General features: G+C 45.3%; 1 protein-coding gene across 2 annotated transcripts in view; it reads right to left on the reverse strand.

Annotated features, from left to right (window-relative positions):
* Positions 1-19,452, reverse strand: part of Trappc9 (trafficking protein particle complex subunit 9) — a 437,687-nt gene that overhangs the window by 153,477 nt on the left and 264,758 nt on the right. For both annotated transcript variants that reach the window (XM_038342309.1, XM_038342308.1), the window contains one exon: positions 15,868-16,010. In XM_038342309.1, coding sequence (XP_038198237.1) covers positions 15,868-16,010 — 143 coding nt within the window. The remainder of the gene's footprint in view (positions 1-15,867; positions 16,011-19,452) is intronic.

Raw genomic sequence — 19,452 nt, forward strand, 5'->3', positions numbered from 1 at the left:
GGAGTGTGCTGGGATCTCACAGGTGTATGCACAACAGGAAGAGGCACAGAAGCTTCGCTCCTAGCCTGACCAGCGGGGAGTGTTCCGTTCCTTTTGCTCTTTTCCAGTCCAGCCTGGGGGCGGCGCCATACCCAGACAGCCCTGTCAAAGCGCCGGCTGCAGAGATGAACACCACTCCTAGGCCAGGAGTCTAGGTCCTACAGCCCCACTGTCAGTATCCATCACATCCCGCTTGCTCTCTGTTCTTTTGACCAATCAGTCACACGGGACACACACACAGGAAAGTCGCAGCTACCTTTAGTGGGGACACAGGAGGGAGGCTTGAGATAGGACAGAGATTAAAAGTTCAATCTGACAGTTATGTGGGAACAGGCTTCACCAGGGCACAACACATGGAATCAGGCCAGGTGACCATGGTTAAAGTCCTCAATTCTGGGATGGCATAGAACACAGGAAGAGCCAGGGAATGCCACAGATGCTTTGAAACTGGACAGCTTGACCCTCTGGCCTTTGGCCAAATACACTGTGGACTACCCACTAAAACAGAAATGTCAACGTTTTCCTGAGGACCCAGACGAGACCCCAGCATCTCATGGCATCAGAAGCAAATACTCAGAAGATCTTGGGGGAAAAAAATACTTGCCACCAGAAAATATGAACTCCCCATGAAGGGCAAGACAGCAGGGCACCTCCAGATGCCTATCTTACAGAAGGATGTGCCCAAGAAGGCAGAAGAGCATTCCAAGAAAGAGGGGTGGGGGAGAGGCAGGAGGATGAGTCAGGAGAAGCATCAGAGCAGAAAAGCAAGCTGGAAACCCCACCTGGTAATAACTCACTGCAGTCACCAAGAGGACAAGGAGAGAAAAGACACAGAATAAACCACCTGGACCTGAGAGACCTTCCTTCATTGCGAAGCTATGCCACCCCACACGTCAGTGACCTCACATGCTCTGCTCACGTTTACCAGTGCCTCTACTCCATCTACAAGTAAAAAAAAAAAATCCCCAAATAATAATCTAGAAGAGTAGAAATCATATGAAGAATGTTTAGGGACAACAAAGGAAATGAGACACCCAAAATTAAAGACAAAAACATCATCCATCAGAAACAAGAGAGGAAAAACATATTGAAAAGTATAATCCTAAGCAGGGAGTTGGGGCACAACCTAATCAGAACTATGTTCTGAGAAACTGAGAAAGAAGTTAAAACCCACACACAGCTTCCAAAGAAATGATGACAGAAAACCTCTTAGACTTGACTGCAGTGTTAAATGGATTCTGGAAGTTCAACACATCCAACACAGCACAAATGTAAGAATCCTTTCTCGAAGCTGCAGAAAGAAAAGGCAAAAGGCTACTGGGGTAAACAAGCAAGAGACAAAGGGAACAGGTATGAAAAGTCTGAAGGTGTCATCAGACGCCGTGAAGGGCAGAGGAAGCAGGACATTTTACAAGAGACTGAGGGGTGGAAGGGCTGTAACCTAGAAGTCTACATCCAAGGGGGAAAAAACAAAATGTCCTTCAGGAATGAGGGGTGGGGAGGGCCGGGAAGCTAAAAGAGGCCTTACAGAAAGACCTTCAGAAGAAAGGGCAAGAACATTACCAGGAAACTTGGCATGGGAAGAAGGAGAAAAGAGCAACAAAAATGTCAAGTGCCCGGCGAAAGGGAACTTACTAAGATCTATGACAGTAAAAGGCAGAAGCGTGGCAGCGTCCACCTGGAGCAGGGACAGTTAGCGGCAATAAAAAAGAACATTGCTTAATGAAGGAAGCCTGAATTTACCAAGAATACACAATCAGTCTTAATGTCCAGCCACTTAGCTCCATGTAGAACCCAGGGAGCTGAAAAGAAAAATAACGGACAGAAGACACCAACAGGATCTTCTTGGAAATGAACAGAATAAGTAGACACAAAGTCAACAAACTGTGAGAGTCATGACCATCCACCCGTGTTTGACTAATATGTAATGAAAACCACACCTCACACCCACAGAACACATGCACTAGTGCACAGTAAAAGGTATGTTCTCAACAGAAGCGGATTAATCCAGAGGTCGGCAGCAGAATGACCAATGGGGTATTACAAATGTGAGGAAATGGGCCAACGCCCTTCAAACAGCACTAATGGCAAACCAGGTTTGTTTGCAATAAAAACCAAGGCACTGGGATGTAGCCTAGGAAAGAATCAGAGGAAGACCTGCAGCGTTGAGTGACTATATCAGAAGGTACAGGGCAACCAGCTCATCACCGGAAATAGAAAGAAACTCACAGGAAGTAGTAGGAGGAAACAAAGATGAGAAAGGCAGAAAGACGGAACACTGACTGATTTAAACAAACTGATTCTTCAAAAAGGTCAGTATAATTTTATGATAAAACTTTAAAAGGGAGAGGGGGATGAGAGAGAGAAGAAAGAGAGAGACAGAGACAGACAGACAGACAGACAGAGACAGTCACACAGGCGTTAGGGTGGCATGGAGACATCAGAGTTCCAGACTCACCAGTGTCACGACCCAGATGACGCAAGGCACAAATAACCAAAATCAAAATCAACTCAAAAAAAGGTAAAAGATCTCAAAGTGTCAACCTGTTAAGTCAATCAAATCTACTACATTTTAAAAATCCTCTCCAGGTTGGAATTCTTCCCTGACAAATTCTACCAAGCAGTTTTTGGGTTTTTTTTTTTTTGTTTTTTTTTTTTTTTTTTTGTTACTGTTGTTGGGTTTGTTTTTGTTTTGTTTGGATTTTTTGTTGTTGTTTTTGTTTGCTTTGGTTTTGTTTTTAAAGACAATTCTCTCTGTAGCTTTAGAACCTAGCCTGGAACTTACTCTGTAGATTATGCTAGCCTCAAACTCACAGAGATCCACCTGCCTCTGCCTCCAGAATGCATCACCACTGCTGGGCTCAAACAGTTTTTTGTAACTAAGCAAAGAAATTATACTGTGTGATTTCTTCCAGAAAACAGAAGTGGAAGAAATGCCGCCAAGAACAATTTGGTGTACTCCCTAAAGTAGACGCAGACAAAGCAAAGCACTCATCAATGCCCCACGTGAAACTGCTCTTTATAAACCCCAAGTTTAGTTCCCAGCACCCACACAAGGTGGTTCCCAACCACCTGTAATGCTAGTCTCTTTGGGCATGTATGTGCACACACCTCCACACAGACACATATGAATAAGTAACACTAAAATCCTTTTGAAAAATACAAATAGAGTTTGTATCACAATCTGACAAATTATGAAGCTAGAGAGATAGGTCAGTGGTTAGGAGCACTTGCTGCTCTTCCAGAAGACCTGGGTTCAGTTCCCAGCACCCACATGGTGGCTCACAACTGTCTGTAGTTTCAGTTGCAAGGGGATCTCACAGCCCCTTCTGACCTCCCTGGGTACCCAGGCATGCATGTGGTACAGATACATAAATGTAGCCACATACTTGTACATATATAAAAATAAGTAAATAAACCTTTGTAAAACACGTGACAAATAGGGTCACCTTAAAAAAATATTTAACACACAGAAGTTCTGGGCAATAAAACAAATTAATAAAAAATTTTAAATATGGGGCGGAGAGATGGACTTGTGGTTAAGAACACATTCTGCTCACCTAAGTTAGGCTCCTAGCACCCACGTGGGGCAGCTCACAACCACTATAATTCCAACTACAGGAGATGTGACCCCCTCTTCTGAACTCCCTAAACACACTCATATACGTGCATACATACATACACACACTTAAAAATAATCTTCTAAAAATTAAATATGACCAAATTATGTATAAGGCAGCACATGGCAAAAAAAAGCAAAAGTTCAGTAAACATAAAGGATATTAAGCCTCACCCTCAGTTAACGATGTTAAAGTTGTAAAACCAGTTGAGAAGTTGCACACACTTCAAACCGTTCATCTTTTCGTAAGAAAGAATGGCATCTTTAATGAGGCTGGCAAGCTGTATTCTCATACTCTCAGGGATGAACTGCAGAGGAAAATTCTATAGTGCACACGAAAAGTGCAGATTCTTTCAAGTTCTGTCTCAGACACACTCTCCGCACGCACACAGACTTACTCACAAAAAAATGTTAGACACAAACAGCCGGTAGGGAAAGCCTAGCTCGGAGCAGAGGGGAGACTGTAGAAAAGCACACCCACGGATCTGACACGAAAGTGCAAACAACGTGGATCACATAGGTATCTGGCTGGCATAGAAGCAACGTCTTATTTTCACTTTTAGAACAGAAACAGGCACTGTGCATAGTGCCAGAGAAGTGGCACAGAGAAGCCAATGTCTGCAGAATGTCACCAGCGGGTGTCTCGGTGGGAGACACAACAGGTATGGGCTTCGCTCGCTCACCATACGTCCTATAGACATGGATTTATGTAATGAGTCTGAATGGCTTCAGAAGGGGGCGAGACAGCTCTTTAAGTATAACATTCCCACGATTTTCAGCTAAGCACAGGCCAGGCTCAGCAATTCAGTGGCCCTTCCAGGGCAGGCACTAGGCTCAAAGTCTAGGATTTTTCCCGCTTTTCCTCCGCTGAGTCAAGAAGCCTTGCCACAGGCAGTCGTCTGCTATGTCCTCATCATAGGCCAGGAGTCCTGGGGATTTACTTAAGCAGTGAAAACAAAGGAAAGGATTGGCCTAGGATACATGGTCAGGGACTAAGAGCAAGAGGGGAAGATAGTGTCAACTTCTATAACCATACCTATGCCATATGCCAGGCTATGCCTTAAATACCTGACATTCAGCTTTCTATCTTAACCCTCACAACAACCATACCAGGAGCTGGGGTTTATAAACAAACATCATCACAGCGCTGGGAGTCAACATGAGTGAGGGTACCTCACTCCTACCTTGTCCTCTTTTGCTGTGCATGTTGGGAGAGGGACATACATGCAATGTGCAAATGTTTGCTATGTGTTTGTAACTGTGTGCAAGCATACATATATGTCTGCAGGGACCCGCAGAGGCCTGAAGGCAATGCCAGGGATTTTCTTTGATTACAGGGTCTCTCATTCAAACCCAGGTCTTGCTGATAAGGTTCGGGTACTCTAGTCTTACTAGACAGCTGGCTTCTAGGCTCTCCCGTTTCTGCCTTCCAATGCTGGTATTGCAGGTGGGCTGACACACCCACCCATCGTCTATGTGAGTGCTGGGGTGCAAACCCTTGTCCTACTGCTTGCGTGGCAAGTGCTTTCACTTCCTGTGTCATCTCTTAAACCTTTCCGAATGCCACTGTTGATGTCCCTGGACTACAGTGCCTTCTGCAGACTCCTCAAGGCTCCTTGGTGAATCATGCAGCCACAGGGACAGGCTAGGAATGTCTCCTCTCTGTATCTTAGCAGGGCAGAGTATTTTTAATATGTGTGTGTGTGTGTGTGTGTGTGTGTGTGTGTGTGTGTATGTGCGAGCATGCACGTGCTATATACATGAAATTCAGGAATACAATTGTAGGAGTTGCTTCTCTCCTATGGGAGTCTGGGTGTAGAATTCATGTTTTCAAGCTTGGTGCTCAGTGCCCTTACCCACTGAGCCATCTCACCAACTGAGAACAGAATATTTTGTAGCTCAGTCACATCACAGGAGCAACAACTGTCGCCTCCTCCTGTATCTTGCCTATCAGTGTACCCTCAGGACTCTGGGCTCTGGCTCTGGCCTCCCACTGCACAGCTTTCTCCAAATTCACAGAAGAAGCCATTGCTATTCCTACTATTCGGACAGACAGCTTCATGGCCCCGGCTCTCCCCATCAGTTCACATCGGGCTGCTCTTCTTTCTCTGCTATGCATGTCCCATGCCCCCTCAGCATTACTTATCAATGATTCCACTGAGTATTGCCTGTATTGTGGTGGGCATTATGCTGGGTACAGCCAACATACCTGCTGGTTAGAGTGCATGACCTCAGATAGCTAACACTAAGGTAGGAAGATGGGCCATCAGCTAAGGCAGGTGACATCCTATGGAAGTTCCCAGGGCCAGCTGTGCATAGTAGATCTTCTTCTAGGACTCGCCCTCCCTTTTCCCAAAGAGCATGGCACACAAAAAAGAAACAAGGACTTCCAATGTTCATTTATCGATTTTGCACCAGGTACCATATTTGAATCTTCACACGTCATTTTTTAACATGTGATTTCATGACCATATAAAGTCAATGCTATCATCTTTTGAAGATGAAATACAGATTTACTTCCAAATCCTATTACTAAAATTCTAAAATCTTACAAAATTTAAAATGAATCTGCAATTTGGAAAAGCACTAGCCTGATAAAGGTCTCTTTTGAAATGGCCTTAATGCCAATATCTGTGGGCGTGGGACCTCTGGGGAGCTGAGCGGGTCCCTCCCCAACAGAAACCTTTTAAATGGCAGAGGGCGGTGCAGCGGTGTCTCCAGAAGGGCGGTTTCTGTTCACACAAAACACCTATTACACCCTGCACCCAGCTCTGGGATGGCATTTTCTACATAGCTCCAAATAGGGATGTCCAAGATTGGATCATTTACTGTAACCATCTAGAAAGAAACTGTTCCTCGGGAGAGAGGGAGGCACAGCTGTTAGACAGGGATAGTGCGGCCTAATCCATTTTAGACTAGTTCCTAAGAACACTGTCAGGCAGGCATCTTGGTGTAAAATGTGCATCTCAAAGGTGAGGTGAAGAAGGAAAGAGAGAGACAGGGAGGTGGGGGAGAGAGGGAGGGAAGAGGAATATTCTGCCTCTCATCTTTACTGTTCTATGGCAGTTAGGGAAAATGGTCCACTCTTCAATGATTTGATTCTCTTCTCTCCCTGGTGAGATGGATAGAGCAGACATAGTTTCTCAGTAAGGGACAGACAGACCGACCACAGATAGAAACTGCAACCTCTCATGAAGACATGTGCACAGCAGAAGGAATCAGAGTAGGTCTCTGGACACCTGGCTCACACAAACATGGCCCATAGCCACAGTATGATGTTGAGAGGCCCATGTTGACCCAAGCCTTCGCGTGCCGATGTGTATAACACATGCAGAGCCATTGCACACTCCAGGGCGTGATATCCACCTCCAAAGACATTCTGGGATAAGAACAGGATGCTGAACATAACATACCCAGAATAAAGAACATTTCTCTTTCCCTTTTCCTTCCCAGAAAATGGTCACATCAGAGGGGCAGTGGAGATGACCCGGAGGGAAGAGCGCTTGGCGCACGTGTGTGACAACCTGAGCTTGGATGTTTGGGTTCCCTAGAACTCATGGAAAAATTAAAAGAAAAAAAAAAGCTGGGCATGGCAATATTTACCTATAACCTCAGTGCTGGGAGGCAGAGGCAGAAACAGGAGGACTGGATCACTGGGGCTGACTGGTTGCCGGCCTCAAGTTTAGTGAGAGACCCCGTCTCAAGGGGACAAGGTAGAGTGTGAAAGAGCGAGTATCTGACATCCTCTTCTGACCACCAGACATTCACATGGACACTCATGTCTGCATACATGCATGCACATACAACATACACACATACACAATAAAACTATAGAAATGACAGGGACAGAAATCCTGGCAATTCTGGGAGCAAATGACCCACACACATTCGCAGCTATTCTTCACAATACAATTGGCCTAATACCACGGTGATTTTTTTTTGACGTATCTGGCTTCTGTCTACACTAAAATCAGTCTAAACCTCCATGAAAATTTCACAAGCAGGTGGTCATTCAGCTGTTCAGACTGTAGTGGCTTTGAAGTATGAAAACCTAGATTCAACTGTCACCAGAAAGCTACAGGAGCTGGAGAAAAACATCCAACACCCGCCTGGCCTCATCTGTAGTCCGAGTGTGTTGAGAGGGGCCTGACTTTAAAAGTGAGATGTGGAGAACTCCAGCACCACAGGATTCTGACAGAACAATCTTCACCTGTGAGCAAAAAGCAAGCAACGAATTCATAACACACCGCAGCACGCCACTTCAATAAACCGCTAATGCTGAGTGCCCAAATGCATGTTGATTCTGCTGCAGTCGCGAAGGAAAATAGGACTTCAGCTTAGCTCCCATTCTGCCAGTCTTAAAACCTAGAGGGAGTCATCAATGATTCGCGCTTCCCAGGGTCCTCCCATGGGTTGGCCCAGCGTTGAACACTGCAACATCCCATCTCTCGTGATTAACTTTCCAGACATCGCCCATAAAAATTAAGGGCCCTCTTTGGTTGCACACATAGTTTTATATCTGACCATTAAATGTTTTAAAATCAAGGGACAACTTATATGGGATGAAAGACAAAGATATAAAAGACTGATGAGTCCTTACACTATCTGAACCTTGGGACAGGACCCTACCAGACACACAATAATTCACGGAGGTAAAAAGACACTGGGCCTTCTGGGGTAACAGACAAAGACGGTCTGCCTAGAACTGTGGTCCTCTCTGGGAGAGGGAGCATCAGAGGTAAAGCCCAGGAAAACCAAGGTCGGAATAGACCCTCATACCTTCCCAGCCCACTTCCTCCCACCCACCTCAGCCCACAGTCAGTCACTGTGCAAGGCTCTGTGACCGCAAAGAGGGTGACACTGTCTGGAACTGTGTGCATCGTGTTCCACAAGCTCCTTTTGTCTCTGAGCAGTGTCCCCTGTGGACTGCATCAAAGACGGCTCACCCATTCTCCTGCTCACAGGCGTTCCAAGTCATTTCCACACTGGAGTTATAGAAAGCAACGCTGTTATATAAATTCTTACATGAGTCTTTTTGGTAGATACATATTTTTTTTTTTTAGTTCTCTAAAATAAACATGCAGAAATGAAACTGGCATCTCTCTGGGTAGGTATGTGTTTCAAAGCTCCCCGAAGAGCTGCTGGTCAACGTGAATGCCCACAAAATGCCCACAAATTCCAGTTCAACCCTAGCTTCACCAACACTGAATGCTGTTAGCGTTACCCATGTTAGCCATCCTGGGAGGTATACAGTCGTGCCTAATCATAGGTTTATTTTGTGTTCCTCTAGCAATGACACAGAACATGTTTCAGGTGACTGGGGGCCATTAAAAAATACCTATTCAAATGCTGCAGTGTATTTTATGGTATGACTTTTTTTGGTGAGGGTAATTTTTTGTGATTTATTTATTTACTTTATTTAGAAATAGCACTCCGTATGCAGCATACCAGAGCATATACGTGGAGGTCAGGGCACAGCTCTCAGGAGGATGTCTTGCCGTCTACCTTGTTGACGCAGCCTCTCTCTGCGGTTCTGCGCTCTGTACTCCAGGCTAGCTAACCCACAAACTCAACACACAAGGGCTGAAATCTCAGTGTGGGTCACAGCATCCAGAATTTTACTAGGACCCCAAGGATCAAATTTCAGCAATAAGGCATCCACAGTGTAAGGTTTTACCCATTGCACCATCTGGCTAGCCCGAGCATATGGTTTCAATTTTCACAAAATTAATTATTTATCAACATTTTATTTTATAATTAACAATTTCTGTATGGGTCTAAGAAATCTCCCAAGTCAGGATGCAGCCTTGCTATGTCTCCTCTGGGGAGAAAGAAAAGATTCTGCAGTTCTCCATAAAACTGGCTTTGTAATCTACTGAGTCTATTTATGAACTGCCTACTTGAGTATACTGATCTTAGTTCACATTGGTGCCAACAACTCTCTCTCTCTCTCTCTCTCTCTCTCTCTCTCTCTCTCTCTCGTTTTTTTTTTTTTGTTTTTGTTTTGGTTTTGTCAAGACAAGGTTTCTTTTTGTAGTTTTTGTGCCTCTCCTGGAACTAGCTCTTATAGACCAGGCTGGCCTTGAATTCACAGAGATCCACCTGCCTCTGCTTCCTGAGTGCTGGGGTTAAAGGCATGCACCACCACCACCACCCGGCTCACTCTCTTCATTACTACATCTTTACATAAGTCTTAAAATCACATACCTAATTCCTCCAACATTCTTCTTTTAGGTCAAGTAATGTTTCCTGCTCTGTTTCAAGATATTTTTACAACTCGTCAGTTTCTAGTTTAAAATAACACTTAATAAATGTTATCAGGATTTTAGCTGGGATTGCCTTGATTGTATAGTCAATACAGAGGAAACTGGAATCTCAATGAAAACCAGCTCTTTTGAGTAACCAGCGAACATCACCAGGTATTCATGTCCCTTCCCCGTGTCTCGACACCTTCTAGAAAGAGGTCACATTTTTACAACTTTATTGCTGTGAGTTGTGTTTTGGCTTTATTGAAACATTATTTTCAAATTTCCAGTTGTTGCTAATACTCAGGAAGATAGCCAGCCATGTGTGCTGTGCAGTAGCAGACATGTGGATGATGACAGGTTTTTGGTTTTTTGGTTTTTTTTTAACTATCGATTTCTAATATTTAGGTCTTTAACTATTTTTTACTTTTTTAAACCTATTGCTCTGGGTAGGATTACAAGGAATATAACAGAGAGCTCACAGAAGACACCTTTGCCCAGCTCCTGTTCATGGAGAAATTGCTCAGACTTGCCTGCAGCAACAGTACCCACACGCTCTCTACCCAGCAACTTTCTCATGCTGAAGAACTTTCAGAAACGCTAGTTCACAGAGTTCCCAGCTAAGTTCAGAGTAGAATTTTGGCCAAGGATGCTCTTCGCCAATTGTCAGGTTTCTCCCCTTTGTTTTATTAATGAGCTAAATTCCAACAGTAGATTTTTCACTGCTTAAACTAAATGCACATCTAGGATAAATAGGAATTGTTAGTAAGCTATTATGCCTTACATATGGTTGAAATGGACTTATATTTTGTTTTTCAACTCAGCCTTTGAATACTTACGGCTGCTGGCCTTGAGTTTTCTCTTCCTGTGATGTGATGTGGTGTTTCTGGAAAGCAGCAGCATGGTAAGGTTGGGGTCAGGAGGGACTCCTGACTGCCTGCTTCCTAAATGGGTTATATCATTCTATAGTTTTATTTATATAAGCATTAGTACATGGTTATTACAAAAACCTTGGAGAATTTTGAAATGCCTAAGTTTACAATTTCTATGAATATGTTAGGATAAACTTTCCTGTAAAATGTCATTGTTTTGGACTTGGTAAGATGCAAAATAATGTATTATTGTTTTTTAATATACTGAGAAATGATGTCAGCTTGAATAAATACAAATGATGTTTCTTACTCAGTTTCATTTGGTATATAATCATGTGCCATAATCTACCAACATCATAGGCAAAGAAAAACCCTTTGTAATCACTGAGCTCACAAATAGCAATATCTCCTTGCTGTGGAATATTATTTTAACTGGGCAAAGATGTGTTACATTTCTTTATGCTGCAAAACATTACTTCAACTGTGTACAGGCATGTTACTTTAATTTATGCCGAATTTGTTTAACAATGTAATCATGCGTGTTTAATTATACAAAGATATGTTGCATCTGTTTCACCGTGCCTGCCTAAGACACCTGATTGGTCTAATAAAAAGCTGAAAGGCCAATAGCTAGGCAAGAGAAAGGAGATGTGGGGCTAGCAAGCAGAGACAATAAACAGAAGGAGAAATCTGGGCTCAAGAGAGAAGAAAGAATGAGAGAAGGAGGAGAGAACAAAGGAGATGCCAGGGAGCCAACCACCCGGCTACCCAGCCAGTCACATAGTAAGAAGGAAAGAAAGACATATAGAATAAAGAAAGGCAAATAGCCCAGAGGCAAAATGTAGAGAAAGAAAAACCAGATAATTTAAGTTAGAAAAGCTGGCTAGAAATAAGCTAACCTAAGGCCAGGCATTTGTAAATCAGAATAAGTCTCCATATCTTTATTTGGGAGTTGGGTGGAGGCCCCCTATCAAAGAAAAGGCCTGCTATATCTTCTTCATTTTTCCTTTAGAACTTTTAGTCTTCCATACTTTGAAACCATTAACAGAAAATTATAGAAATAAGTAATTCAAGGTAGGCTGTCCCAATACCCACCCTCATCCACCAGGCCTTGTAAGCTATAAGCCCCGCCCTGGCCCCAAAGTCACCTACCCTCCTAAACATCAGGGGAACTCTGAAACACACCTTGCTACAATACAGAGAGGACCAAGAGGGGAGTGACCAGCCGCCCAGCAGGACACCCCACTCTCTAGGCCCTCCATAGTGGGGCAAACCCCCAAACCCTTCCCCCACCTGCCTCAGCTTCTCTAGTCAGCCAACAGGAGAGTTTCCTGGAGGTAGGCTGTCCCAATCCACCAGACCCCACAAGCAACAAGTCCCACCCCCCCCCCAAACTTGCCTATCTTCCTGCAACCTCAGTGGAACTCTAAGACAAAGCCTGCTACAATACAGAGAGGACCAAGAGGTGAGTGACCAGCCACTCAGCAGGACACCCCACTCTTTAGGTTCTCCATTGTGGGGCAAAACCCTGGGCCTCTCCCCAACCTGCCTCAGCTTCTCTAGCCAGCCAGCAGGAAAGTTTCCTGCAGAGAGGACCAAGAGAGGAACTCTAAAGCACAAGCTGTGACTGCACAGAGTGGACCAAGAGAGCGACCAGGAGAGCGGGCTAAGAGAGACCTCAGTGGCTCCCTGAGACACAGACATTGATTGACAGGACAGAACAGAACAAGTACAATTCCCAAAGATGCAGAGAGCCACTGCAAGGATTGGACCAAGATGCAAAGACACTGCTGGCATCAATTGAAGAAAAGGATGAGTTAGGCATCAATGCAAGAATCCATCCAAAAACCTAAAAGGCAACATGGGAACACAAGAACCCAGTGGCCACACAACAGGAAGACTTGATCATCCTAACCCAAAAGAAGCAGAAGAAAACCATTTTAAATGTGCCTTGATAAAGCTTGCCTTCTTAGAAGCTTGAACTACTTCCTGGAGGCATCATCTGAGGCCACAGAATGCTTCTTCGTGGGAACTTTCTAATTGAGAGTGTCTATTCACAAGCTCTATTTCTTCTGGGTCAATTTTAGAACTTTGTCTGCTTTCCTCCCTCAAAACATTGATCCGTTTTGCCCAAGTTGTTAAACGCACTGGGATATGGCTCTCTGCAGTATCCTCTTACATTTCCAAATATAGCGTATACAAAACCCACAGAAGGCCGCATCTTTCATTCCTTCTACTAGCAATGTGTGTTTTCTCTCTTTCCCCCTCATTGCCCTAGTTATGATTAATTTTATTATTAATCTTTTTGAAGTACCAGCTTTTGGTTCCACTGACTCTGCAAACTCTCTTTCATGCCCCATTTTACTGACAGGCTTTCTTCTCTACAATTTCTTCTGGGAGTACCGAACTCTTCTTTGTGTGATGCAGAAGCCACTCCAGCGATGCCAAGCCACTCATTTCTAATATAAGCATTCACTCTTCCATAAATACAATTAGGTGGATCTGGTTAACAAAAATGACTAGGTTGGCTACAGTTTTCCTGTGGGTTTGTTTTGTATACCTGTCATATCCAAACAGTCAAGTAGGTATACCATGGGGTTATCTGCTTCTCCCCTTTGTGTGCCAGTTTTATTTTGAAATTATGTTTTTATGCATATTTATATTTAGAACTGTAATGAGAACTCGATTCCTCAATCATTACAAATTTTCCCATCTCTTTCTCTTGAAAGCCCAAATGTTTAATGTTAATAAGTTCACACCAACCTCCTATATATTAGGGTTTACACACCCTGGGCATATTTGATGCTGGTTTCTTGCAAGGGGCATACAGTTAGTGTCTCGTTGTCACATGGAGTCTGACAAGCTTCACTTTCAGTCTTTCTGTACTGGGGCAACATTGGACACAGAGAAGTAAGTCTGTACTATCTGCATCCTTCTCAGCCACTCACTCCTTCTTCTCCTCTTCCTCCCCACTCCCAGCCCAGAGGGAGCTCAGGTCTTTTCTATTTATTCACATATCTGATGTTCCACTGCTCTATCACTCCTGTGTGTACATCCACGTTCCCATTCCATGCTAATTCAATGTAGCAAGCTCCCGTCAAGCTAGGCTAGTGAAGATGAAGAAGTTGCTCTGCCTGCCCCTTTTCCAAAGAGGTTGTAGGATGCACCTGGCATTTGGGGTGCTGGCTGGAAACAAGGCAGAAGTGCTCCCAGGAATCAGACACACAATGTGTTAGAGAAAAATATGTCTGTAGAAATCAAGGGACTCTCAGAGAAATATATAAGCAGTCACACATGCACGCACGCACACACACGCACACACGTGCACATGCATGCACATATGGAAATACACTTCTGCTAGGGAAATCTACAGAAAGTCAGAGAGATCTCAAAGTCAAGCAGATGTTTTCCAAAGGATTACATAAAAGAATGGTAGTTCAATAAAAAGGACACTTCCAGGGAACAGAAGCAGTTGAAGCCCCCAAGAGTGAACTGCCTTGACACAGCTCAGGCTGTAAAGGTGTGAATGGCTCTACTGGAAATCAGAACTCAGTAGGGACATGGGGAGAAGCAGGGGAGAGAAAGGTAATGCCCCAAACAAAATGGGAGGGACTCTGAATGCAGTCCCCTCGGCACTGAATCTGTCCGCAAGCTGGGTAGGACCTGGGGACAAGTAGGACTAGAGCCAACTGGTCAACCCTCTATGGGGCTAAGGATACACAGTGTCCAACATGATCTGGAGACAGTGAAAATCCATCCCAGGATTTTGAGATCAGTTAGACTCAGAGATAATGGAAAAGGAAGATCAGAAGTGAACTCTTAAACCCAAGAACTGGAAAAAGAAATACACAGGCCAAAAGAAGAGAAGATGAAGGCTACAGGTTGGCAACATAGACCAAAGTGATGCTTCAGCCAACAGCCAATGCTTCCAAGTCTACTTCAACCTTAAGTTACCATTTCCAGCTACAGGGGCCATGATGTAGCCGCTACATATCAATGAGGCACAAAAGAGAATCCATGGCAACGTGTGCCACATCTGAGAAGGCTTGATGCGGTGGCAGTGAGAGAAGAGAAGGGGCAAGAAAGGCAGACAGGATGCAGCAGAGTCACGTGCGGAAGGCTTGGCATGTCCTAATGCTGGCTGTCAGCATGCTGGCCAAATCTGCCCCAGGGGCAGGAACTTTAAAGCTTTACACAAATTCAAGTAGAAGCCACCTTGGCAGCGAGGACCGGAAAAGTGACAGGTGATGAAAAGGGAAGCTAAACGGCCCAGATAAACCACTAATTCTCGCCGAAACCTTTCTCCAGTGGCGGGGGTAAGTGAACTCGATCCGTTCAAATGGATTTTTCTGTCATCATTATGATGGACACCATTCCTCTATTTTACCCTATAGAATACAAGAGAGGAATAAATAGCACAGGTCAGAGTGCTGTTTGTGAGGTCCAAAGACTGACAGGTGAGCGTTAGTCACGGCTGCTGTTCTGCTCAGTTAAGCATACACAATGCTGACCAGTCCACCAGTGGAGGTGGGTCCCCACTCTCCAGGGGCTGCACATAGAAACTATCCCAAGGGCTCCTGGGAGGCATTGATGCCACTTCCACACTACAAGAATGAGATGAGGAAGTGTCACCTTCCACCTAAGAGAAAACCAATGGCCCTTCTCACCACATGTGACCACGAAGTGGACAAACCCACCCTTCCCTTTCTCAGAAAGATCAGGCCTGGATGAGTTGGTGACAGAGAGGGTTACCTTGAAGGAAATTATTGTCTATGCAGAATGAGCTGACACTGTGCTGAGCTAGAAGGTCCTTGTGGGGCTGGACAGTGAGTCCTGGGACAAAACTTTCATCGCACAAGCCGCAGGAGCATCACAGAGAACAGGGCTGGGTTCCTCAGGGAGTACCAAATATAAGCAAATCACTATGCAAAGCCCCCATTGAAGAAGACTCAGTCAGATCAGAACAGAGCACCATAGGGATTGCCAGCACAGCATCCCTGCTGCCCACTAACATCAAGGACCACTGCCCTGCCAGAGGCAGTGAGACAGGATAACCATTATCATGAGACACACACCCTCCCAGCCTAGTTACCTGGTTGCTGGAAGTGTGCTGACTCTGGTGAAAAACACGGACGGCTCAACTTCCACATGCAGTCCCAGAGACAGGTTCCTGTAATACCCTTCCACGTGGCCTGGGCCTCCAGAGTACTTGAAATTCAGGACAGCTTCCAGAGTCTAAAAGGTTAAGACAAATACCAAATCAGTACCCACAAGTAGACGAGGTTTCATGCTAGGAAACAGGCTGCTCCTAGGGAGAGTCTCAAGACCCTCACACATGAGAGGATCAAACAACTACCCCAGTTCACATTTTGCATCTGGTACCATTCTTCCTGTGGTGCCAAAAGTCTGAACAGTCCTCAGCGGTACATTCAGGTAGAAGGGGCTCCAATATGCACTCTGTTTAGATACTGCATTTGACAGAGAAAATACACTGGCTGCACATCAGCAGATGGCTGGTAAGGGCAGCGTCTATGCAGAAGGAAGGAGGAGACTTCTACTCCCAGGCTGACAGTGACTGAGAGATCAGAGGGAAGCACAACAGAGGCCCTTACAGAAAGACCAGGACAGTGCCACCATGCCAGAAACGAGACATGGGATGAAGAGGTGGCAGGTGCCATCCAAATGGGCAAGAAGGCACCAGTACAAAGATGGTGGGTGGCTAAAGTTCAGTAGGGCGCCAGTGGTCTGCACTCTCCCCTCCTAGGCTCTTCTGGACCTTCCCTACTGAGTGCACATAGGAAGGATGGCAGGAGAGTAGGAGGGTTGGCCCTTTCTCCCTTGGTGACACAAGAACATAACACATTCGGCCACCATACAGGGGAGGAAAGACATGGAAACTCCAGTCCCAGTCCAGTCTGGCCATAGCTGACCATCCTTTCTTTTGAGATGAGATTTTGGGTGAGCAGCCCAGACCAGGAACAGGGAGGTAGGAATGGGGGAAAGATACAGGGACACTAACCAGGTACAAAGAGGCAGAGCTGCGTTCTTAGAAATGCTGAGTGAGGGCCCCCACCATTGTTTTGGAGTACAGTGCTGTTGCATCAGGGAGAAGACTCGTGCCCAGCACCTGCCATGGCATTGCACAATGGCACAGTACACGAGGAAAAGGTACTAAGATGCCACAGGAAGACCCAGATGTGCTGGATCTACCTGGGACTGAAGAGGGCTGAGCATACGAGGCAAATCCTACAGGACTGTGACCCCAGCCTCAAAGTCCTGTGGAACTCCTCAGGAGGAACAGCTGTTAACAGCCCCCACCCATGGTCCTGCACACAGGTAGAGAAATATCGAGGACAGGGGCATGCATTATAGAAAAGATGGCACCTCCTACATCCTGTGTCTGTCTCCTACCCACCCCGACTCCCCCCACCCAGCTCAGTACAAGGTGAATCTGCAGGGATCTGTAGCCTGGGGGACATAGTGTAGCCATGGTAACAAAAAACCTTGGCCCAGTTAACTCCTGACTAAAATGATAGAGCCTTGCACAGCAGTGTTCTCAAACAGGTGTTGACAGCAGGGGCCCTTAGGGCAAATCCAGCCACCACCTGATTCTGCAGGTCTGCAAGCAGAGAACTTCACTGTATTTCTTACAGAGAATAAGTCGAAAAACAAAACAGAAACAGAGCAGGCTCTACAATGGAGACTTCCTATGGCTGGCCAAGTCAGAAACATTTATTATACAACCCTTTCTTATTCAGACTTTGCAGATATTATAGGCTGGAAAGATGGCTCAGCAGCTGAGAGTCTGTGCTGTCTTCCAGAGGACCTGTGTTCTGCTCCCAGCACCCACATCTGGTGACTCACATCTGCCTGTAACTCCAGCTCCAGGGAATCCTAGGAACCCTCTCTGGGCTCCTTAGATACCTCCACTCACATGTGCAAACCCACACAGACACACAGAATTATGAACAACAAACTTAGCAGATAGAACTGCTAGAGGAAAGCATGGAGGCGAACCTTCACACCTCTCAGACATAACCCAGGAGCACAGGAGGCAGATCAGAACATAATAGCATGGTGCCAGGGCCCCAGGAGGTAAACAACGGGATGCAAAGCCAATAGCATCCCCTGACACATGTCCACTCTGTGTCAAAAAAGAACAGAGAAGGCTCCAGGTGCAGCTGGCTCTAACTGCAAGCAGAGTTTTACTGAATAGTTTCTGTGGTTATTTCGGGGGCTAAGATAGCTGGGTGGCTGGGAAGAACAAAGCGGCCCTCCTTGTAACAAAACTACTTGTGTGTCCCTCATACCAGAGAGAGAACATGTTGAGGGGAGGCAGTTGGCAAAGTCTATGCAACCTGGCAGGGCAGAAGGAGAGAAGGTGGAGGTCACCAGTAAAATCTAGTTTAGCACCATCAATCTATGGCATGGCACTGTGGCTTAGCATTTTCAGCCTCAGCCACCAACCACTAAATGGGGACATAACTAGTACTGACCTCCTTAGAGTTTCAGGAAGAATCAGAAAGAAAACACACTAAATAAATTCTTTGCCTTCTATGTAATCTTGCCCATCCTGTAACCCACCAGCAACAGGGCTTAGAACAGGAAGAAATGAGCATTTCTCGTCAAGATTTTTGAACTTTCAAAAGGCTCTATTTGTTTGGAGGGGTGAAAAACCCTTCAACCCAAAGAATGATTTACTGGGAGAAAATATTCCTACTCAAGTCACCATGTACCTCCTTCACTTAATTTTCTTAGCATGGCATATCACCCTGTTGACACATGGTCACCGTTCAACATCTGCAGAACCTTCCTTGTCTTCCCAAAAGAAACCTCTCAACCCACTTCACACTACCTTCCCAATTCCACATCCCAGGGCCCAATTATCCTGGTCCCTGGCACCCCTCCTGCATCCACTCTCAATGCAGTTGACTATTCTGGGAGCCTTGGGTAATCAAGCCTTTTGTGACTGGCTTATTTCATTTACCATAATGCTCTTGAGGTTGGCCGGCGACAGCGACAGTTTGCACCAGATAACCTCCTGTTTTTAAAAGGGAGCACTCCCCACTGTGTGGCCTGGCCACCTGGGATGTTTCATCCATGTGCAGGAGACTCGTTCCAACCCTATGGGTCTAGTGCAGAATGTTGCTGTGACAGGGGCATGCAGATGTCCCTGCCTCACTTTTGTCTGTTTGGTGCATGCAGTGGGTGAAATTTCCGCATTGACCATTTAGTCTACATTCGCTTTCTGAAGGATCACCAGGTCTTGTGCCACAGCAATACACACCACTTGACCCTTCAGCTAGCACACACACGGTTCTGGTCTTGTTCTCACTGATACTCATTTTTTGTTTTTGTGGTAACAGCCATCCTACGGGTAAAGTAGTTTAGGTTAATGCAGGCCTCTTCTGTGATTGTAAACCTACTATGTCTCTTCCTTGGAGTGATGCCCATTCAAGTCCTTACCCCCACGTCAGTAAGCTCACTGTTTCCTCTGCTCCCACCACTCATATTGTCTTCATATACATGTGTATGGGTGTCAATCAAGCCAGTGATGCCAACAATGCTGTCACAGACCTCTCTACCCACTTTAAAATCCCTCTTTCTGACTACCCACGGCAACCCACACCTCTTCTTTACTAACAAAGTACTTGGTCAAACAGGTGTTTTTCTAAAT

The sequence above is a fragment of the Arvicola amphibius genome, chromosome 9, assembly GCF_903992535.2.
Source record: "Arvicola amphibius chromosome 9, mArvAmp1.2, whole genome shotgun sequence".
Taxonomy (NCBI): Eukaryota; Metazoa; Chordata; class Mammalia; order Rodentia; family Cricetidae; genus Arvicola; species Arvicola amphibius.